General features: G+C 44.9%; 1 protein-coding gene across 1 annotated transcript in view; it reads left to right on the forward strand.

The window, feature by feature from the left end:
• The window catches only part of LOC140198345 (uncharacterized), a 94,892-nt gene that overhangs the window by 36,746 nt on the left and 33,831 nt on the right, over window positions 1–24,315 (forward strand). The window contains 2 exon segments of the mRNA XM_072259445.1: window positions 5,711–5,823; window positions 16,111–19,343. Of these exon segments, the coding sequence (XP_072115546.1) occupies window positions 16,511–19,343 (2,833 nt within the window). The 5' untranslated portion in view covers window positions 5,711–5,823; window positions 16,111–16,510.

The raw sequence follows: 24,315 nt of genomic DNA on the forward strand, positions 1-24,315 counted from the left end.
TTAGACAGCATCCTCTTTTCAGACACCACCGTCAGAGAGTCACCACCGTCAGAGACTGTTGACTTCAGAAGGAGTAGCGGACCGCACGACCCAATTTACCTTGGTGGTGCGCAAGTGGAACAGGTCAAAAGCTTTAAGTTCCTCGGGGTCAATATCACAAATGACCTGACTTGGTCCAACCAAGCAGAGTTCACTACCAAGAAGGCCCACCAGCGCCTTTACTTCCTGAGAAAACTAAAGACATTTGGCCTGTCCCCTAAAACTCTCACTAATTTTTATAGATGCACCATAGAAAGCATTCTTCTAGGGTGTATCACAACCTGGTATGGAAGTTGTCCTGTCCAAGACCAAAAGAAGCTGCAGAAGATCGTTAACATGGCGCAGTACATAACACAAACCAATCTTCCGTCCGTGGACTCACCTTACACCGCATGCTGTCGGAGCAGTGCTGCCAGGATAATCAAGGACACAACCCACCCAGCCAACACACTTTTCGTCCCTCTTCCCTCCGGGCGAAGGCTCAGGAGCTTGAAGACTCGTACGGCCAGATTTGGGAACAGCTTCTTTCCAACTGTGATAAGACTGCTGAACAGATCCTAACCCGGATCTGGGCCGTACCCTCCAAATATCCGGACCTGCCTCTCGGTTTTTTTTGCACTACTTTACTTTCCATTTTTCTATTATCTATTTATGACTTATAATTTAATTTTTAAATATTTACTATTTTTAATGTTTTTAATTTTTAATATTTGTAATCCAGGGAGCGGGAAGAGCAGAATCAAATATCGCTGTGTTGATTGTATATTCCAGTATCAATTTGTTTGGCGACAATAAAGTATAAAGTATAAGTAAAGGTGGAGAGGAGTAAATGGACAACATTTAGGCCGGGCCCCTTCAGAATGCCTAGACTGTGTACTCCTCTGCTTAGTTGTTGCCTGAACTGTAGAGTTCCTCCAGCATTTGTGTTTGTGTGCGTCGCTGTATTTCCAGCAACTGCAGAATCTCTTGTGTTTCATATCTGCATTTGTAAGAGGATTGTACTTAAGCATTAGATACACGGAATACCTGTTGATATTGAGTATATTGTTTATGGGAGCCGTTTTCTACGTTAAAACAGCTGCTGAGTTTTCTACACAAACAAAAAATCCACGGAACATACATAAAAGTTGCTGGTGAACGCAGCAGGCCAGGCAGCATCTCTAGGAAGAGGTGCAGTCGACGTTTCAGGCCGAGACCCTTCGTCAGGACTAACTGAAGGAAGAGTTAGTAAGGGTTTTTAAAAATAAGTTAGCGGTGGGGTAATTATTTGAGAAAATACTTGACAGGATTTGCATTCTTTTGGAGAGGCAGGGACTGATTAGATAGCCTGCATGGCTTTGAGGAGGAAATCTGAGTTTTTTAAATTCAGGGATAACAAAGGAGTCTGAAGCAGGGCAGCTGTTGCCTATATGGATTCAAGGCATTTGACAACAAGCTGCATAGTCTACTGTCCAAAAGGTTGAGGAACAATTGGCATCCCGGTAAGCTGGCTAATTGAATCCAAGGTTAGCTTGGTAGTAATGAAAGGGTACTTCCTCAAATAGGAGCTGTTACAAGTGGTGTACGATGAGATCAACGCTTCATCCTTGGCTGCTCATGAAATATATTCACTTAGATGTCCATGTAAGAGGCAAGATTAGCAAGTTACAGATGACAAAATTAGTGTTTGCTACTGATATCAGTGATGCTTATCTAAGCCTATAGCAGGATATAGATCTGTTGAAACATTGGGCAGGTAGTTGGCAAATAGAATTTAATCCTGACAAGAGCAAATCCTGGAAGTCAAATTGGCCCAGAAAGGGGTTAGATCATAATGGAACATGAAGTAGGAAATAGTCAGGAATACTGTACAGCTGATAAGGTTCTGCCATTTCACTGCATCAATTTCAATTAGTGCAACTGAGTTTTAAGCAGATGCATAGTTCCTTCAGGTTACAAAAGATTTCTTTCCTTTGAGAAGTGGCATTTATTATGCCTTCTTATCCAAACCCTCATTGACTTTCTAACCAATTACCATGCATCGTTTGCTGCAGTGTTCCATTGATAAGCGCATGCTGCATCAAGTAAAAAAAACATTCCAGTGAAAGGGGTCATAACTGAAAGGCTGGAAGAAGGACTAAACTGAATCATGTGCGATAATGCTCCTAACGAACAAAATATAGGAATCTGACAAGTAGGGAATTCAGTGCAAGTGAACAATCTGACTTCTCAGTGAGCTAACCTGCTAGAGACTTAACTGTTCTGTTGTGCACACACCCTGCCCCACATGGACAACTGCAGAAAGAATTGTCAGTTCTATGCTTCAGAGTATCAATAGCTGACATTACTGAGCGTCATCAACAAGGCTGAGTATTTGAACACTGCATTCTTTAGAAATTGCTGTGTGGATCAAGAATGCAATTAAGGAGCAACTCTGAGACAAAAAACAAACAAAATGTCCCAAGGGCATCTTTGGGGACACAAAGACAAAATAGAGGAACTCAGCACACCAAGTAGCATCTATGGAAAGAAATAAACAGTCAACAGTTTGGACCAAAACCTTTCATCAGGACATCTTTTCGTTTAAGCAGTATGCAGCTCTGAATATAATTGAAGACACAGCCAAGATCTCATCTCTACCATTGCTTCAACAAGGACAGAGTTGGAATTCTATTGTTGGGCATACATACAAGTAATTTGTTCATCACAGATGTGATTCAAGGTTAATTACTTATTTGATGGATGGATCCAAGAGGACACAGAAATCAGTGCCAATAATATAGAAAGAGGAAAAGATCATGCAGATAAAATTTGACCCGAGATTAAGAATCAGATTTAAATGACACCAACAACTCTTACTAACTCTTCCTTTAGTTAGTCCTGACGAAGGGTCTCGGCCTGAAACGTCGACTGCACCTCTTCCTAGAGATGCTGCCTGGCCTGCTGCGTTCACCAGCAACTTTGATGTGTGTTGCTTGAATTTCTAGCATCTGCAGAATTCCTGTTTTTTGCGTTAAAAAATCCACGGGATGGAACCAGGGTTGGCGGAAATGTTTAATGGTGGCGTGATTACCCAGAACGCCATGCGTAAACAAAATCGCCGTCGCTGAAGCACCGATCAAATGCGCAGGCGTCAAGGTTGATGACGTAACCGAATATCACGCATGCGCGCAGTACACTAAAGGCCTCTGAAGAATCAGCGGCAGGTAAGAGTTAATCTCCGGCCGAAAGTTTTCACACCGATTGAGGGACAATTGCTCCTAACACTGTGGTCCGTAATCCCGGGACAATCCTGCTCTCTTCCCTCTCTCTCAGCTCCATGATCCGTACGGGCCCCGGGGAGCTTCCGGCTAACGAGGGAATAGGAGACGATGGATCTCTCAGACAGACCTGAGCTCCAGCGGTCTAAATGCAAGGATTGGGAACTCGGAGAAAGGGAGCAAAATCTTTTGCATCACCGGTTAAGAAAATCACCTTTGTTCTACTTCTAATCACAAACAAGAGAAAATCTGCATTAGTACTTTTTTCCATAGATGCTGCCTGTCCTGCTGAGTTCCTCCAGCATTTTATGTGTCCTCTTGTTCTAGACCTTTCCACCCGTGAGAACACGTTTTGACCCATTCTCTCTGGGCACATAATGATATCTGTATATTTCTGGAGGATCATCAGTGATTGTCCTTGATCCCTTCTCCCACCTGGTTCCATCTGCTCATCCCCGCCCATCTTGTTCAACCTCTGTACAATCTCCTAACCCCACCTCACCCCACCCCCACCCCCGGCTTCAGTGATATACATCAACCATCTGGGTCAACCTCGGTCCACCCTGTATCCCACCACCTCAATGTTATATATCAGCAATTTTTCATCTAATCTTTGTCTTCATTGTGAAGTGTTCTTTTGCACCTTTGCCCTTGCTGATTTATTTCCAGAATTGGTTTTTGTTAGCTGGAAGGTAACAAAAGCTGGAAGTTAGGGGGTCATCAGATACTAGTTCTGTTGTGCAACTTTAAGTTTACATTGGTGTGGAGGAGCTAGTTTTGGAACTGTGACTGGCTGACAGTTTACTGTCAGCAAAGAATACTGGGAGAATGGGTGCTTGGGCTATAATCCTGTGATCTACATTCCAGTCCTGACGAAAGGTCTCGGCCCGAAAAGTCGACTGTACTTCTTCCTATAGAAGCTGCCTGGCCTGCTGCGTTCACCAGCAGCTTTTATGTGTGTTGATATGGAACTGTTGGTGTTTTGGCTTTGACTTTGGTTAGTGCTTCTACAGATGGGGCTGGATGGTCGTCCTTCTGCAATGAAGCAGAAATTTCAAGCAGCTGGACATTGGTTGTGGGGAAATCCCGGACTGCACTACCCATTGTGAGATGCGGGGATGATGTCTGAGACTTCCAGGGTGGGTGAGTGGCAGATTCAGCTGTGTGACTCTGTGAGGTTGGGTCCCGGGACATCACAGTTGTTGATCCAGGTAAAATGGACCCGGGGATCGAGCTGCCCAGATTTATGAGCGAGTATTTCTGGTCTGGGATCAGATGTTTGTTTCTGGAGTTCCTTTGGAAGCAATGACTGCTAATCTGAGGACGGGATGAGTTCCCATTCTATCCTCACAGGGAGAGGCTATGAGTGAATGGGCTATTCCGTGTTTACAACAGTAGAAGTAGACTGTATTTGGAAATCCCCCCCTCCACTGTCACTTGGTGGAAATCAAGCAGAATCTCAAGTCGCTGGAGATCTGCACTAAAAACTGAAAATGTTTGAAGTCATTCTGACGAAACGTTATTAACGTGAATTGTAAAGTTTGTTCCTTACCTGCTGAGCATTTCTGGTAGTTCCAGTTTCTTTTTATTACGTTCACCCTGGACTGGTTTATATTTCCTGAAATGGACCTGTTTTAACCTGGGAATGGAAATGGCTCGTCCTGTGATTGCAGAACAGTAAAGAAAGCACAACTTTTCCCTGTAAATTATGCTAGTACCAATTTGTCTGTTATTCCTGGAAATGTGTTCAGTACAGTTGTTGCTAACAGGGTTCACATGAATAATCTCAGGAATGACTGGCTTTATATATGAGGAGCATTTGATGGTTCTGGACCTGTGTTCAATGGAGTTCAGGGGGACGGTAGGGATGGTGGAGGGATGTATGGCTAAGTAAACCTACCGATGCTGAAAAGCCTGGATACAATGGACATGGAGAGGATGTTTCCATTAGATGGAGAGTCTGTGATCTAGCAGAGTCTCAGAATAAAGATGCTTCCCTTTAAAACTGAGATGAGAAAAAATTTTTGGCCAAGAGATGTCTGTTCTGTAGAATTTTTTGCCGCTGAGGCTGCCATTTCGGTACATTTATGACAGAGATTGATATATTCATGATTGCTAAGTAGTTTCAGGGTACAGGAGGAAGGCAGGAATATGGTGTTGGAATAAAACTCAGCCATGGTTGAGTGGTGGGGCAGCCTAGATGGATCGAATCACCAAATTCTGTTCCTGTGTCTTATGTCTTAACATGACTGAATGATGGCACCTTCCTATCCCATATCATTTTGTGATGTGTGAGGTGCAATAAAAGATTGTTCACTGAGATCATTATATTTAATTTCAACGTTTAAATTTCAGTGAGTTTTGTTCTTAGTAGTATTAAGCGGAAATGTTTGGTTCTCCTTTTATTGTTAATGTATTTCATTATCTTTCAGGTTAAAGTTAGACCTCCGGTGAGAGGTTTATTGGAAGAAAAACCCCAACTGGAAGCAAACCACTTCTGAAGACGAGGGAACAGCAACAAGTGATTCAGTCAGGTGAAAGTTTGGTGAGTCTCATTTACTCAAACACTGGTCCTTTAGACATTACATACCTGTAGAAGGGAAGGTAGGAAATAGTTGGAGTGAGACTGAATGTGCCCAGTAGTACAAGTTATGCCTCTGTCAGACCCAGTTGCAATCATTCCAGGTCTGATAGCCCAGCCATTTAAAACCACTCCCATTCTGTGGAAGTCGAATCCAGATAAAGTCACTCAGAGACCGTCTAAGTACAAACTCTTTATTCCAAGCACCCAGAGCTTACTCAGTTAGACTGTTCCTGCCCAATCCACTAACTGACTAACAATTTCCCTTACACCACAGTATATCCATCCAGATATACCCCACACAAGACAGGCTGGAACCAAAGTTATTTACTACGTGACAGCCCCTAAAGACTAATTACAATATAGTCATAATGGCTTACACACACAGAACAGACTGAAGCTGTCTTATCTCTATGCATGAGTGCACAAGGAGATAAGCATCCTGAAATCCTAGCTAGCTAACCTCAAGAAGAAATCTGGCTTAGCACATCTGCTGATCATCAGCAGTTTCTTTCAGAAAAACAGGCTGCTATTGTTTATAGATGCTCCGTAGAAAGCATTCTTCTAGGGTGCATCACAACCTGGTATGGAAGTTTCCTGTCCAAGGCCGGAAGAAGCTGCAGAAGATCGTGAACACAGCCCAGCACATCACACAAACCAATCTTCTGTCCTTGGACTCGCTTTACACCACATGCTGTCGGAGCAGTGCTGCTGGGATAATCAAGGACACGACCCACCCAGCCAACACACTTTTCATCCCTCTTCCCTCCGGGAGAAGGCTCAGGAGCTTGAAGACTCGTACGGCCAGATTTGGGAACGGCTTCTTTCCAACTGTGATAAGACTGCTGAACGGATCCTGACCCAGATCTGGGCCGTACCCTCCAAATATCCGGACCTGCTTCTCGGTTTTTTCACTCTTACTTTCCCTTTTCTATTTTCTATTTATGATTCATAATTTAAATTTTTACTATTTACTATTAATTTGTACTCCAGGGAGCGTGAAGTGCAGAATCAAATATCGCTATGATGATTGTATGCTCTAGTATCAATTGTTTGGTGACAATAAAGTAAAGTATAAAGTATAAAAAAAGTGTTAACCCTTTTACATACTTTATCATTCCCTCCTTTTGATCATTATATGATCAACAAAACATTAATTTTTACGGAGAAAGCAACCGAGTACGACATTGACTTATCAGTGGGTAAAAACAGCGTACAACAGTAATTATAACAATGATATGTACAACTATTAGGCCATAATGCAATATCATGCCCCACATATTACTGAACAGGCCTTCGAAGACCACCATTTCAACCCTTCAGTGAACTCATGTAAATCCAGCCCTACTTCCTTAATGTTGCAATCTCCTTGGCAGTGTGCTCGGAGAGGGATGTAATGTTAGACTCATCAGGGATATAGGTGCAGCATTCTTTGTCAATAATAGCACAGGTTCCCCTTTCTCAGCCAGGATAAAATCTAAAGCCATATGATTCTGTAGGACTGTTTGCCGGATTGCAGTCATTTCAGTGGATATTTCTGTTACTTGGGCCTGTGCTTCTGTCAGGGCCCCTGCAGTATTGTGGCCAGCTCCTCAAGTGCTGTAGTCAAATTGATTATCTCTTGTGAATTCCTGGCTACTCTGTATGAGAGAAAAGTGATCATCCAAAATCGCTCTGTCTCAGTTATTTTTCTCCGCTGCTGGCACCTGCAAGTATGGCCAGAATGCATGTTTCCCAGTATTGGAAGTTCCATTTGGTGGGGGCCTGAGATACCATCCCTGAAAATACTGACAGCCACAGTCATCTCTGACTGGACCACAGGTTCTCACCTCACTTCCCTGGGTGATATTTGAGAAAGCCCAGGCTAAGAGTTCCTCACTCTGGTTGAGTGGGATTATTGACATTGGAATCATAGTTTTACCTTGCTGCTGAATTTCAACACAAACCCAGCAGGCCCCTAGTTCTACCTGTTTGGCTTAGGTGTGACAGAGACCGAAAGGTGTTAACATGGGGGCCCCCGGATGCTGGAGTGAGCCCTGTCAAAGCGATAAACACGAACACCACTATCAACCAATACATTTTCCTTTAGTCCGAGAGAGTCCTTCTACTCAGTTCCTTCAGTAACACGTTTGCAGTCTGTTCAATGTATCCACTGAGATTGCCCCTTCAGTTTCACAGCTTTGGGAGTGGTCAGTAACACCTGATATGGTCCTCTGCACTGAGGTCCAAGTTCCTGATCAGGACAAAATTCCCAGGTTCTATGGTGGGATAGTCTCTCCTCTCTGTGGGGTAGTTCTCTTCTTTGTAAGCCTGTCATACCTGTGAATGTAATGCTTGGAAAATCTTGGTTAGTTGGCATATATATTTCCCCATCTCTTCCCCGAGGGTATGCATATCCAATTTTGCTGGTGGACTTTCTGGGAGCAATGGTACACAAGGTCTTGGTCCCCAGGGTGTCCTCATGGGCCATCCAGAAATGATTTCAGCTGGTGACAATCCTGTTTTCCCCTGTGGGGTAACCCTCATGTGGAACAGGGCTAACGGTAGGACCTTCAACTAAGTGAGTCCAGTCTCCGCCGTTAGTTTGGCCAGTTTACTCTTCAGAGTGCCATTGGTTCCTTCCATTATGCCAATGGCCTGTGGGTGGTGTACACAGTAGAATTGTTGCTTGATAGCTAGTTCGTTACATACGTCTTCGTTTACTTTCGCCACAAAGTGTGGGCCATTGTCAGAGCTCAGCATCTCTGGCAGGCCGTACCTGGGAATTATTTCCCGTAATAATTCCTTCTCAACAGTCATAGCAGTATTATTGGTAGTTGGAATAGCTTCAATCCATCTACTAAACACATCTCTAATAACTAAGCAGTATCTATAGCAATATACTCTAGGCAATTCAATAAAATCAACTTGTAGACCCAAAAAAGGTTCACCTGGCAAGGGAGTCGTACCCGGTGTGCAGGGTACAGGTTACCAACCATTCCCGCCTTTCCCAGGTGTGTACAATCATGTATATAATCGACCAATATTGGTAAAAACTGTGTAGGAACACAAACCTGTCCCACTGGGGTGATCCAAAAGCCTAGGTTGGGGTCTTTCTGGCACCCCATCTGGGACCACAGTTTGCTCTCTTCCTCAGAGGCGTCCCCCTGAAAAGTACGTACCTCCCGCATGTCTGGCAAACCCCTTCTGCTTAAGTCACGGAAGGTTGCTTGATGGGAACCCGAGGGGACTACAACTACCGAGGATTATACCACACCTTTTGCTGTCTTATCTGCTAAAGTATTGCCTTTAGTGACCCGGTCAGATATGTGGGTGTGGGCTGCACATTAATAATAGCCAAAACTCGAGGTAGCTGTACAGCAGTGAGTATGAGGGGTGATTGATAAGTTCGTGGCCTAAGGTAGAAGGAATCAATTTTAGAAAACCTAGTACATGTATTGTTCAACATCGTCCGCCCCCCCCCCCCCCCCCTACATTTACACACTTAGTCCAGCGGTCATGGAGCATACAAATCTTGGACCTTCAGAAAGTGTCCACAGCAGGGGTGATTGATAAGTTTGTGGCCTAAGGTAGAAGGAGATGAGTTATAGAGCTCTTGCCAATTAACATATTCATCTTTAATATTAGTTCCTTTCGCCGTTGATTCGGATTCGAAAACTGGGTCCCAATAATATATCAAAGCTCGTCACATTCGAATTTGGTCATTGTCAGGCCAATCTGTATTATTAGTTTTAATCATGTTGGCTAACTTAATTGGTAAGCATTGGAGCAGTAGGCATTAAAGGGCGGGGGGAATGAATTCCCATTAATTAAATGCTTAGTCTCCTGCGAAAGTGCTGTAGCAGGCCACAAATCGCTCCCGATAGTCTGGTCCTGATTCCCCGGGCTTAGGTTTGCATTAAAGTACTTTAGTGATGTTTACAGGGTGCTGGAGAGCCCTTTCCAGGGCTTGAATAATCTGGTCTGTCTGTTCATTCTCATTATGGTTTCCCGCCTGTAACTACTGATAGGTTTGGTATCTCAATTTTGCCTTCCATTTCCGTTCCTCATCAGCTGAGAGAATCATGCAGCAGAGACCGAATAAATCTTGCGGGGTCGTATTATACATTTGTATAGTACTGCGGACATACTGAGAAAATTGTGCTGGTTTTTCTTTTCTATCTGGGCCTGAATCATAATCATTATCATTTTTGAGGCTTCCAGGGTGCATACACAGGAATCACTGAGGGATGTCCCTCCTGCTCGTGGATTGGGCAACATTCGGGTACACAGTAGTCTTTGTGGAGCCACTAACTCTGGAGTTTTATTGGATTCTTCCCTCCCTGTCTCAGGATAATCCTCTGTATTCCCTTTCTGGATCTCAGGGTATAGGGAGCCTTCCCTGCCGCTGCTGTTTTACCCGAGCGGCCACTGTATCTGAGTACTGGGAGGATTGGGGTTCGGGAGCCTTGGATGCACTTGGTCCCTGGTAAGGTGGGGGGTACGGTGGGTGCCCACTCCTCATCATGGTCACTTTCCTCAAACAGGGTCGGTATGCCAGACATGGTTTCGGGATCCCTTGTTTCTCTGTCAGATCGAACTTTAGACTGACGTTCCTGCCCTTCTCTCCTATCAAGGCCGGCCTTGGTTTGCTTACGTTGTTTTTCCTGCTCTTGTTTTCGGCGCCCATTCACGCTGCGCTTTTAGCGTCTCCCAACCTTTGGCGTTCCTTCTGCAGTACATACCTTTATCCCTTTATCACATGCATTATTCCTCCAACTTGCTAATAATATACTGTTCCACTTTACATCTGCCTTTTCCTTCCATTCCTTTATCAACAATTTCCACTTCTTTCCATAGTTTTTCCATATCAAATTTACTGCTTCTTCTCATGAGGTAATAGCCCAGGTTCCTCCCCCAGTGGCCACATTTTGTTCCCCAATTTCGTATTCAGTGCTGCACTCAACATTCGCAAATCCTTTTCCTTGTCTGGAAAACTCTCACCCATGTTCTCTAAGTAATTTACCCGGCACAAAGTCTCCTGCTCAATTAACAATCAGATAAATTTATCCAGCTGGCACCTCCTGCTCAATTGATAAATTTACACGGCACATCTGCCTCCTGCCCACTTAGTAAAATTTACCTGGTACTGTCTCCTGCCCACTTAGTAAAATTTACCCGGTACTGTCTCCTGCCTACTTAGTAAAATTTTGCCTACCTTATATGAGTCTCCCAACAGATTCTTTCCCGATCCTGTCAAGGTATGCGATCAGCTTTGGGGAAGGCACCGTACCTCCAAAGGAACTAACGGAGAGTGACAAAAGGTAAAATACCTATTGGGCGCCCGGTCGGTCTCCGCAGTCCCCAGAGAGGTCCAGCCACTTACTCACCCTGTCTGCTTGGCACTCCCTATATTGGGATCCTGTTCGTGACGCTAAATGTTAAAGTTGAATCTGAATAAAACTCGGGAGACCAGCTTCTTATTGTCACCACAGTTTATTCCGCATTCTCCTGCAGAAGTTTGAGACCCAGTTGGCAAAGGGAAGGCACGTAAGCACTGCCACCATCTCACAAGTGGACTGACTTAGTCAGGTTAGCCGTATATTTATACGTAGTAAGCCCCATACGTTACTATTGCAAGATGTTATTTGAACTAGTACGCCCACCAAGTCTGTTGGTGCAAAACCTAATTACTGAGATAAAAGAGTTCGCTAAATCAGGGTTTTAATTACGGATGGATGTACTGTCTAGTCCTTATCAGTTATTCCCTTTGCAAGGCCCTGACATAATTACAGACATTCCTGTCCTTATCAGCGAGGAGTCCTCCCTTTACTCAAACGAGGGTACAATGTATAATGTTATCAGCTCTCAGTGTGTCTCTCTGCAAGCCGCAGAGAATTGGTAGTGAGCTGGTCTTAGCTAACTGCTGAAGATGGGAGTTTACTACAGTTCAAAAATTCCTATTCAGTCCCAATTACTCCTTTAGCCAGAGGTTATAGAGGTTCAAAATGATTTTTTTTTATATCACAAGATCACAAGACAATGGAGCAGAAGTAGGCCATTCGGCCCATCGAGTCTGCTCTCCCACTCCACCATGAGTTAAACTATGCTCCCATCTAGTTTCAATTTTTTTTAGATTATGAGAACACTCAGTCCTCTTTTATTGTCATTTAGAAATGCATACATGCATTAGGAAATGATACAATGTTCCTCCAGAGTGATATCACAGAAAACAGAACAAACTGACTAACACTGACAGAACCACATAATTATAACATATAGTTACAGCAGTGCAAAACAATACCATAATTTGATAAAGAACAGACCATGGGCACGGTAAAAAAAAGTCTCAAGTCCCGATCGACTCCCAAGTTCCCGATAGCAGGTGGCAAAAGGGAGAAACTCCCTGCCATAAACCTCCAGGCACCATCAACTTGCCGATGTATATCCTCAATTTCTCAGGAGGGTTCAGGGGAAATATTTATGTCCATTATAGAAACTAGTGTTACTGGTATTGTGGCAATACAACAGTTGCTGGAGAATTTACAAATGGGAAGAAGTGGAGTGACATTTGGAAATTTGACTTTTTAAAGCATAATTTAGCAAGCAAACCACATATGGACAATGCGCAAAAGCTCTGATGAGAAAATCCTTCATTACCCGTTACAGGCCTGCTACATAGTTTGCGTGAGAGTGCAGATGAACTTGATTGAACCCAGAGGAGATCAAAGTTCTTATCGACGGTGATTAGCTAGTTGTTAAAATGAATAACTCTCTATATAAAATTCACTGTGCACATAGAACATAGAATAGTACAGCACAATACAGGCCCTTCGGCCCACAATGTTGTGCTGACCCTCAAACCCTGCCTCCCATATAAGCCCCCACCTTAAATTCCTCCATATACCTGTCTAGTAGTCTCTTAAATTTCACTAGTGTATCTGCCTCCACCACTGACTCAGGCAGTGCATTCCACGCACCAACCACTCTCTGAGTAAAAAACCTTCTTCTAATATCCCCCTTGAACTTCCCACCCCTTACCTTAAAGCCATGTCCTCTTGTATTGAGCAGTGGTGCCCTGGGGAAGAGGCGCTGGCTATCCACTCTATCTATTCCTCTTATTATCTTGTACACCTCTATCATGTCTCCTCTCATCCTCCTTCTCTCCAAAGAGTAAAGCCCTAGCTTCCTTAATCTCTGATCATAACGCATACTTTCTAAACCAGGCAGCATCGTGGTAAATCTCCTGTGTACCCTTTCCAATGCTTCCACATCCTTCCTATAGTGAGGTGACCAGAACTGGACACAGTACCCCAAGTGTGGCCTAACCAGAGTTTTATAGAGCTGCATCATTACATTGCGACTCTTAAACTCTATCCCTCGACTTATGAAAGCTAACACCCCATAAGCTTTCTTAACTACCCTATCCAGCTGTGAGGCAACTTTCAGGGATCTGTGGACATGTACCCCGAGATCCCTCTGCTCCTCCACACTACCAAGTATCCTGCCATTTACTTTGTACTCTGCCTTGGAGTTTGTCCTTCCAAAGTGTACCACCTCACACTTCTCCGGGTTGAACTCCATCTGCCACTTCTCAGCCCACTCCTCCATCCTATCAATGTCTCTCTGCAATCTTTGACAATCTTCTACACTATCTACAACACCACCAATCTTTGTGTCGTCTGCAAACTTGCCAACCCACCCTTTTTCCCCCCACATCCAGGTCGTTAATAAAAATCACGAAAAGTAGAGGTGGATCCTGTTGGTCCTTTTGCTGTGGTACCGTTTCCTGGATGGCAGCAGCAGGAACAGTTTGTGGTTGTGGTGGATTGGGACCCCAATATCCTTTGGGCCCCTTTTACACACCTGTCCCTGTAAATGTCCTGAATAGTGAGAAGTTCACATCTGCAATGTGCTGGGCTGTCTGCACCACTCTCTGCAGAGTCCTGCGATTAAGGGAGGTACAGTTCCCATACCAGGCAGTGATGCAGCCAGTCAGGATGCTCTCAATTGTGTTCCTGTAGAAAGTTTTTAGAATTTGGGGCCCCATCCCAAAGTTCTTCAACTGTCTGAGGTGAAACAGGTGCTTTTGTGCTCTTTTCACAACACAGCTGGAATGTAGAGACCATGTGAGATCCTTGGTGATGTTTATGCGAAGGAAGTAAAAGCTGTTCACCTCTCAACCCCAGATCCATTGATGTCAATAGGGGTTAGCCTGTCGTCCACAATCAGCTCCTTTGTTTTTGTGACAACAAGGGAGAGTTTGTTTTCTTGACACCAGTCAGATGTTGTTCAGACCTCAGATAGAGTCAGCAATCAAATGATTGAACATGGTGCGATGAATGTGCTGAGCTGTGTATATCACAATGCAAGAAGCATCGTAGGAAAGCCAGATGAGCTCAGGACAGGGAATTATGATATGGTGCCATAACTGGCACTTGTTTGCATCCAACAGTCTGAGGGATTTAGAGGAACAAATTTGTTGAGAGATGGCAGGCCATGCCAAGAAACAAAGGTTGATTTAGTAAGTGATTTTAACTTTTCATAAATTGACTGGGACTCTCATGCTGTAAAAGGACTAGACTCCCATACTGTAAAAGGCAGAGTTTGTCAAATATGTCCTTAATCAGTATGTAGAATTCCCGACGTAGAAGTGTGCAGTAAGCTGTTAGGAAATGATCCAGGGCTGGTGACAGAAATTAGTGATCATAATGCCATGAGATTCAAAATAAATATGCAAAAAGAGATGTCTGAACCACGGGTTTAGATTCTAAATTGGAAAAAGATCAATTTTGATGGTATTAGAAAGGACCTGACGTGTGGTTCAGGACAGGCTGTTTTCTGGCTAAGGAGTACTTGGTAAGTGGGAGTCCTTCAGAAGTGAAATTTTGAGGGTGTCTGGTTTGTATGTGCCTGTCAGAATAAAAGTTGAAAGGTAACTGTTGCTGGGTACCTTGGTTTTCAAGAGATATTGGGGCCCCGGATATTTTGTTCCTCTAAATACCTCAGATTGTTGGGTGCTACCAAGAATCATTAATGACTGCAATATCATAATTCCAAGCCCTGAGTTCATCTGACTTTTTTTTAGTTGTCTTCTGTTGGTGTCTAAAAGCTTCCCAATAGTTTTTGCTGTTTTGTTTGCCCTCTCTGGCTTTTATGTTGGCTTTGGCTTCTCATTTCAGCCAGGGTTGTGTCCTCCTGCCTTTCTAATGCTTCCAGTTCTTTGGGATGTATCGATCACTCAGCTCCCGAATTGCCCCCAGAAACTCCAGCTATTGCTGCTCCATTGTCACTCCTACCTTTTCCCTTCCAAACAAGTTTGGCCAGCTTCTTTGTCATAGAAGTATGGAGAAGTTCAGTTCAGACACAGGCTATTTGGCCCATCTAGTCAATGCCTAAAAAACATTTAAGCTGTCTAATGCAACTGCCTGCACCGGGACCATCGCCCTCCATACCCCTACCATCCAGGTACCAATGAAACTTCTCTTAATTCTGAAATCGAGCTCACATTCACCACTCATGCTGGTATTTCATTACACACTCTCATGACCATTTCAGTAAAGAGCTTTTCCAAATGTTCCCGTTAAATTTTCACCTTCCCCACTTACCCATGACCTCTGGTTGTCATCCCACCCAACCTCAGTGGAAAAAGCTGCTTGCATTTACCCTATCTGTACCCTCATAATTTTGTATACTTCTAACAAATCCTCAAAGCAATATATAATTTCCTTATATATATTAGGAGCCTTTTTTAGCATGTAAGATGATGAGAGGCATTGATCGTTTGGATAGCCAGAGGTTTTATTCCAGGGCCGAAATGACTAATACAAGGGGGCATACAGTAGTTTTAGGGTGCTTGGAAATAGATCCTGTGGGGATGTCAGCGGTAAGTTTTTTACACAGAGAGTGGTGGGTGCGTAGAATGCACTGCCGGCTATTTGTGTGAGAGTGTTTCAGTTACTGTTGGGCCAGGAACTCATGCAGCTCAGTGGGAACAAGGAATAATACCAATAGAGAGAGTCAAACTGAGCCAGGTCACAGATTGGAGATGGCAGAAATGCCCCATTCTTATAGAGACAGGAAGAACATCAGAGAATTTGATGGTCATTCCAGATACCAGCACTGTGCCCAGTTAGAAGATGATTTCTCTCTCCAACTTGGGTTGAACTTCACTATAATGGTGTGATGCCAGATCACACCTTGACAACTCAAGTGATCTCATCTGCAATGTTGTCCTACACCCATTGATGGATTTTGTAAATCTTTCTACAGGTTAAAAACGACAAGGAATTTGTCTACAGGAATCTGGAACACAACACGCCAGTTTTGCTGTCTCTATCCAGATATTTAAGAAGTAGAGTAAGGGATTCACTCGATCATCCTTCCGCTCAGACTCTGGGGAGGGATTCACTCGCTCACCTGACCGACTGGCATGCCCGTCATTTTACACAGGGGAAAGGCCGTTCATCTGCTCAGTCAGTGGGAATGGATTCACTCGGTCATCTAAACTGAAGGTACATCAGCAAGTTCACTCTGGCCATTCACCTGTTCTGTGTGTGAGAAGGGATTCAGTCGGTCTTCCCACCTGTGGACACACCAGTCAGTTCACTCTGGGCAGAGGCTGGTCATCTGCTGAATTTGTGGGGAAGGATTCATTTGGTTATCTGACGTAATGGCTCACCAACGAGTTCACACCAGGGAGCGGCCGTTCACCTGCTCAGACCGTGGGAAGGGATTCACTCAGTCATCCGACCTACTGGTACACAAGTCAGTTCATGCTAGGGAGTGGCCGTTCACCTGCTCAGAATGTGGGAAGGAATTCACTCGGTCATCCCAACTGAAGGTACATCAGCGAGTTCACACTGGGGAGAGGCCATTCACCTGCTCAGACTGTGGGAAGGGATTCACTCAGTCATCCCAACTGAAGGTACATCAGCGAGTTCACACTGGGGAGCGGCCGTTCACCTGCTCAGACTGTGGGAAGGGCTTCACACAGTTAGCCAACCTACGAGCACACCGGTCAGTTCACACTGGGGAGCGGCCGTTCACCTGCTCAGTCTGTGGGAAAAGATTCACACAGTTAGCTAACCTGCAAGCACACCAGTCAGTTCACACTGGGGAGCGGCCGTTCACGTGCTCGGTCTGTGGGAAGGGATTCGCTTCCTCATCTCAACTGAAGGTACATCAGCGAGTTCCCACTGGAGGGAGGCCGTTCACCTGCTCAGTCTGTGGGAAGGGATTCACTTGCTCATCTCAACTGAAGGTACATCAGCGAGTTCACACTGGGGAGAGGCCGTTCACCTGCTCAGTCTGTGGGAAGGGATTCACACAGTCATCCCAACTGAAGGTACATCAGCGAGTTCACACTGGAGAGAGGCCATTCACCTGCTCAGACTGTGGGAAGCGATTCACACAGTTAGCTAACCTACAAGCACACAAGTCAGTTCACACTGGGGAGTGGCCTTTCACATGCTCAGTCTGTGATAAGGGATTTGCTTCCTCATCTCAACTGAAGGTACATCAGCGAGTTCACACTGGGGAGAGGCCGTTTACCTGCTCAGACTGTGGGAAGGGATTCACTCAGTCATCCCAACTGAAGGTACATCAGCGAGTTCACACTGGAGAGAGGCCGTTCACCTGCTCAGACTGTGGGAAGGGATTCACTCACTCATCCAACCTACAAGCACACTGGTCAGTTCACACTGGGCTGTGTCCATTCACCTGCTCAGTGTGTGGGAAGGGATTCACTCGATCATCTGACCTACAGATACACCAGAGAGTTCACACTGGAGAGAGGCCGTTCACCTGCTCAGACTGTGGGAAGGGATTCACACAGTTAGCTAACCTACAAGCACACAAGTCAGTTCACACTGGGGAGCGGCCGTTCACCTGCTCAGTCTGTGGGAGGGGATTCACTTCCTCATCTCAACTGAAGGTACATCAGCGAGTTCACACTGGGGAGAGGCCGTTCACCTGCTCAGTCTGTGGGAAGGGCTTCACTCAGTCATCCCAACTGAAAGTGCATCAGCGAGTTCACACTGGGGAGAGGCCGTTCACCTGCTCAGACTGTGGGAAGGGATTCACACAGTTATCTAACCTACGAGCACACCGGTCAGTTCACACTGGGGAGCGGCCATTCACCTGCTCAGTCTGTGGGAAGGGGTTTACACAGTTATCTAACCTACAAGCACACCAGTCAGTTCACACTGGAGAGCGGCCATTCACCTGCTCAGATTGTGGGAAGGGATTCACACAGTTATCTAACCTACAAGCACACCAGTCAGTTCACACTGGAGGGAGGCCGTTCACCTGTTCAGTTTGTGATAAGGGATTCGCTTCCTCATCTCAACTGAAGGTACATCAGCGAGTTCACACTGGGAAGAGGCCGTTCACCTGCTCAGACTGTGGGAAGGGATTCACTCAGTCATCCCAACTGAAGGTACATCAGCGAGTTCACACTGGAGAGCGGCCTTTCACCTGCTCAGACTGTGGGAAGGGATTCACACAGTTAGCCAACCTACGAGCACACCGGTCAGTTCACACTGGGGAGCGGCCGTTCACCTGCTCAGTCTGTGGGAAGGGATTCACGCAGTTAGCTAACCTACGAGCACACCAGTCGGTTCACACTGGGGAGCGGCCGTTCACCTGCTCAGTCTGTGGGAAGGGATTCACACAGTTAGCTAACCTACGAGCACACCAGTCAGTTCACACTGGGGAGTGGCCGTTCACTTGCTCAGTGTGTGGGAAGGGATTTGCTTCCTCATCTCAACTGAAGGTACATCAGCGAGTTCACACTGGGGAGAGGCTGTTTACCTGCTCAGTGTGTGGGAAGGGATTCACTCGATCATCTGATCTACAGATACACCAGCGAGTTCACACTGGGGAGAGGCCATTTACCTGCTCAGACTGTGGTAAGGGATTCACGCAGTCATCCCAACTGAAGGTACATCGGCGAGTTCACACTGGGGAGAAGCCATTCACCTGCTCAGTGTGTGGGAAGGGATTCACTCGATCATCTGATCTACAGATACACCAGCGAGTTCACACTGGGGAGAGGCCATTCACCTGCTCAGTCTGTGGGAAGGGATTTACTCAGTCATCCCAACTGAAGGTACATCAGCGAGTTCACACTGGAGAGAGGCCGTTCACCTGCTTAGACTGTGGAAAGGGCTTCACTCAGTTAGCTAACCTACGAGCACACAAGTCGGTTCACACTGGGGAGCGGCCGTTCACCTGCTCAGTCTGTGGGAAGAGATTCACACAGTTAGCTAACCTACAAGCACACAAGTCAGTTCACACTGGGGAGCAGCCGTTCACCTGCTCAGTCTGTGGGAAGGGATTCACTTCCTCATCTCAGCTGAAGGTACATCAGCGAGTTCACACCGGGGAAAGGCCGTTCATGTGCTCGGTGTGTGGGAAGGGATTCACACAGTCATCTCAACTGAAGGTACATCAGCGAGTTCACACTGGAGAGAGGCCATTCACCTGCTCAGACTGTGGGAAGGGTGTTTCACTCAGTCATCTTACCTAATGGCTCACCAGCGAGTTCACACTGGCATGCAGCCATTCACCTGCTCAGACTGTGGGAAGGGATTCATTTGCTCATCTGAACTTTATACTACACTTTATATTTTATTGTCGCCAAACAATTGATACTAGAACATAAATCATCACAGCAATATTTGGTTCTGCGCTTCCCGCTCCCTGGAATATAAATATTAAAAATTAGTAAATATTAAAAATTTAAATTGTAAAGCATAAACAGAAAATAGAAAAATGGAAAGTAAGGTGTCACGAACCCTGTGATGGGAATAAAGAACCAGCAGAAATAGAAACTACTTTGGAGTCTAGTATTGCTATAAACTATTAATATTTATTAATAACTACGCAATACAGTAAACTAAATGAAGATAAATCAAACAGGTTAGCAAGAATTTTATATATATATGTGTAAATCGTAAGTGTGGAAAAATATGTATGAAAAACCAAGATTCTTTAAGTCTAGGGGTAAAAAGATACAGTCTTACGATGTTGACTAAAGTTCAGTTCAGTTCGTGGAATTTAGTTGAATAGCGATAGAGAGAGTGAGTGAGTTGAGTGTTCAGGTGAGCTGTTGCCGTCGATTTTCTTGTCGTCCTCCGAAATCCTTCACAAGTCACCGACTGTGATTTTAACAACAAAGAGGACCGTATTTCAGTGTGGTTGAGCTGTCTACCCAGGCCAGGGTTGGACACATGGACAACTCCCCCACCGGTCTTGTCTTTGAATTTTCACCGGCAGAACAATTGGATCAATCAGCCTGATCGATCCTCCAAAACCCACTTTCTCTGCGGGCATAACAATGCTCACTCAGTGTCCAGATCATGTGTCTGAAGTCTATCATCCAACCTCCTATTTATTTCACCAGGCTGAGCATCACCTGTCATTCAAAGAGTCCCTCCTTCCTTTGTCTGTAAAGGAATGCGAGCAGGCAACAAGTCCTTGGAAGTAACATCAATAATGTCCTGTTGGTCACCATAGCAACCTTTGAGCTGCTCAGTTTTATCTCCAAAGTAAAACTCCAAAGTTACCTCCCGTGACAGTCCAACTGTCAATCTTCGTCTCTCTCTCTTTTCAAAACAAGCCATCAATGATAAATGACTCTCTCTGTTTCTCTTCAAACAGTTAATAGGGGCACTCCTGGATCCCTTCACACTCCCCTTCCTCAGGGAAAAAGAATTGTCAAAAGACGATTTTTTAAAAAATGCACATCACAGAGTTTGAAACAATACAGGGGAAAAAAATCAGATGACAAAGCAAATAAAAATAGTTACAGTTTCCAACTTAACATTGGGATAAGCAATCAGCTATAATATTGTCAGTACCTTTTACATGTTTGATTACCGAATCAAATTCCTGCAATATTAGACTCCAATTTAACAACCTCCTATTTTTATCCTTCATTTTATTTAAAAACACCTGCGGATTGTGATCTGTGTAAATCACAAGAGGTCTTTGAGCAGGACAAGTATAAACCTCAGAATGTTGTAAAGCCAGAATAAGTGCCAATAACTCCTCAACGGTTGAATAATTTTTCTGGTTGGCATTAAATTTCTTCGAGAAATAAGCTACTGCGTGTACAATATCATCTGCACCCTTCTGCAACAGTACTGCCCCAGCAGCTTCATCACTAGCGTCTGTGGCGATCGAGAATGGTTTCGAGAAATCCAGTGCTTTGAGCACAGGATTATAACACGGGATGGTTTTCAAACCTTCAAATGCCTCCTGGCAAAGGTCATTCTATGCAAACCTTGCACTTTTCCCTAGGAGCTTTGTTAGGGGGAGAGCGATGTCAGCAAAGTTCTTACAGAATTTTTTATAATACCCAACCATCCCTATAAAGCTTTCTTGCCAGTTGGAACAGGAACCTCCGCAATAGCTTGAACCTTGGCCTGTACAGGAGGCAGTTGGCCTTGGCCCACCACATAACCCAGATATGTGACTGTGACATGGCCAGATTCACTTTTAGCCTGGTTCACCGTAAGATTGGCCTTAGAAAGTCTGTCAAACAGTTTCTCTACCGCTGCAATATTTCTTCCCATGAGTCACTCCAGACCACTAGGTCATCAATATAAGCCTCTGTGTTTTCTAACCCTCTAATCACTGAATTGATCATTCTTTGAAATGTCCCTGGTGCATTTTTCATCCCAAAGGGTAAAACATTGTATTCATACAGTCTCGACAGTATCACAAATGCTGAGATTTCTTTGACCCTGTCAGTCAAGGGAACACACCAGTATCCCTTCAACAGATCAATCTTCATGAGGTACTTAGCCTTTCCCACTTTATCAACACAGTCATCCACTCTGGGGATAGGATAAGCATCCGTCTTGGTTATGGCATTAATTTTCCAGTAGTCAGTACAGAATCTCATGCTACCGTCCGGTTTAGGCACAAGGATGCAAGGGTACGCCCAGTCAGAGGTAGATGGCCTAATAATACTGGTTGCTAGCATGTACCCGATCTCTTTTTCAACAACTTTGTTTTTCTCGAAGTTCATTCTGTAAGGATGCTGTTTAATGGGCTGGGTTGAATTTATAATGACATCATGCACTGCCCCTGTGCACCGTCTTGGAATTTTAAAACATAGTCCAACACGCCGACACACACGTCTGGGTTAGACCATTGCTCCCTGAGCAGGTTTAAAGGTCCTTTGGGCCTATGGCCAAAAATGAGCTCAAACGGGCTGAACCCCAGGGACTCTTGAATGGCGTCCCTCACAGCAAAAAGTAGTAAGTGTATCCCCTCATCCCAATCCTTGTAATTCTCATGGCAGTAGGTTTTAATCATGGTTTTTAAAGTGGAATGAAACCTCTCCAGAGCCCCTTGAGACTCCGGGTGGTAGGCAGATAACACAATCTGTTGAGCTCCCAGCTCAGACACTACTTGCTGCAATATTTTTGAAGTGAAGTTGCTACCTTGGTCAGATTGAATTTCTTCAGGTAAACCTACCAGTGCGAAAAACTTGCTGAGTGCTTTTACCACAGTCTTGGCCTGGATGTTTCTGAGGGGCACAGCTTCCAGGAACCTAACACATAATTGTTAACAAGTACTGATTACCAGCTGCAGTCTTTGGCAACGGGCCTACACAATCCACTATGACTCTAGAAAAAGGTTCACCAAAAGCAGGTATTGGCCGAAGTGGTGCTTTTGGAATGGCCTGGTTAGGTTTTCCCACCACCTGACACGTATGACACCCTCTACAGTAATTGACAATATCTGTCCTCAGGTTAGGCCAATAAAACTTCCTCCTGATCCTGTGCACTGTCTTTTTTACTCCAAAATGTCCCCCTAAAGGCATCTTATGGGCCAGGTGTAAAATTTCAACCCTATAAATTTTGCCATGCAGAGATTGGTGGGTGCGTGGAATGTACTGCAGGCAGTGGTGGTGAAAGCAGATACAATAGGGTCTTTTAAGAGCATAGAAACATAGAAAATAGGTGCAGGAGTAGGCCATTCTGCCCTTCGAGCCTGTACCGCCATTCAGTATGATCATGGCTGATCATCCAACTCAGAACCCTGTACCTGCCTTCTCTCCATACCCCTTGATCCCTTTAGCCACAAGAGCCATATCTAACTCCCTCTTAAATATAGGGAATGAACTGGCCTCAACTGTTTCCTGTGGCAGAGAATTCCACAGATTCACCACTCTGTGTGAAGAAGTTTTTCATCTCGGTCCTGAAAGGCTTCCCCTTTATCCTCAAACTGTGACCCCTCGTTCTGGACTTCCCCAACATCGGGAACAATCGTCCTACATCTACCCTGTCCAATCCCTTTAGAATTTTGTACGTTTCAATAAGATCCCCCCTCAATCTTCTAAATTCCAACGAGTACAAGCCTAGTTGATATGAAAGTCCTGCCATCCCAGGAATCAATCTGGTGAACCTTCTTTGTACTCCCTCTATGGCAAGAAAGTCTTTCCTCCAATTAGGGGACCAAAACTGCACACAATACTCCAGGTGTGGTCTCACCAAGGCCTTGTACAACTGCAGTAGTACCTCCCTGCTCCTGTACTCGAATCCTCTTGCTATGAATGCCAGCATACCATTTGCCTTTTTCACCGCCTGCTCTACCTGCATGCCCACTTTCAATGACTGGTGTATAATGACACACAGACCTCATTGCACCTCCCCTTTTCCTAATCCGCCACCATTCAGATAATAATCTGTTTTCCTGTTCTTGCCACCAAAGTGGATAACTTCACATTTATCCACATAAAATTGCATCTGCCATGAATTTGCCCACTCACCTAACCTATCCAAGTCACCCTGCATCCTCTTAGCAACCTCCTCACAGCTAACACTGCCACCCAGCTTCGTATCATCCACAAACTTGGAGATGCTGCATTTAGTTCCCTCATCTACGTCATTAATATATATTGTAAACAACTGGGGTCCTAGCACTGAGCCTTGCGGTACCCCACTAGTCACGCCAGCCTCTTAGATGGTACATGGAGCTTTGAAAAAAATAGAGGGCTATGCGCTAGGGAAATTCAAGACAATTACTAGAGGAGGCCACATGGGCGCTCCAACATTGTGGGCCGAAGGGCCTGTAATGTGCTGTAAATATCTATGTTCTATAACTTGAGGCACCAGACCTTACCGACCGTTAGTAGAGCAGGCCGTGGAACACTGAAAGAACGTAGCTCCGCAGGCAGCGAGCGCTCGTCGTCACAACCGTCTGAAACATGGCAACCTCTTCCCACCTTACCAGCCTAACAGACATTATTGGGGAAGCATACATTAGCCACCAGAGTGCTCAACAAATCCCCTTGAGTCGCGGCATGGAACAAGTTCATGCAATTTAACAGTCTAACCCCGATAATAATGGATTAATACGTACGACAGAATCTCTAAGAGTCTGAAGGCGATGAGGTCTTGAATTCTAATTCTGCTAAAAATCAGAAACTACAAAAAATGCGTCTTAACGTACCTGGAG

This window comes from Mobula birostris, chromosome 5 (assembly GCF_030028105.1).
Source record: "Mobula birostris isolate sMobBir1 chromosome 5, sMobBir1.hap1, whole genome shotgun sequence".
NCBI classification, from domain to species: Eukaryota; Metazoa; Chordata; class Chondrichthyes; order Myliobatiformes; family Myliobatidae; genus Mobula; species Mobula birostris.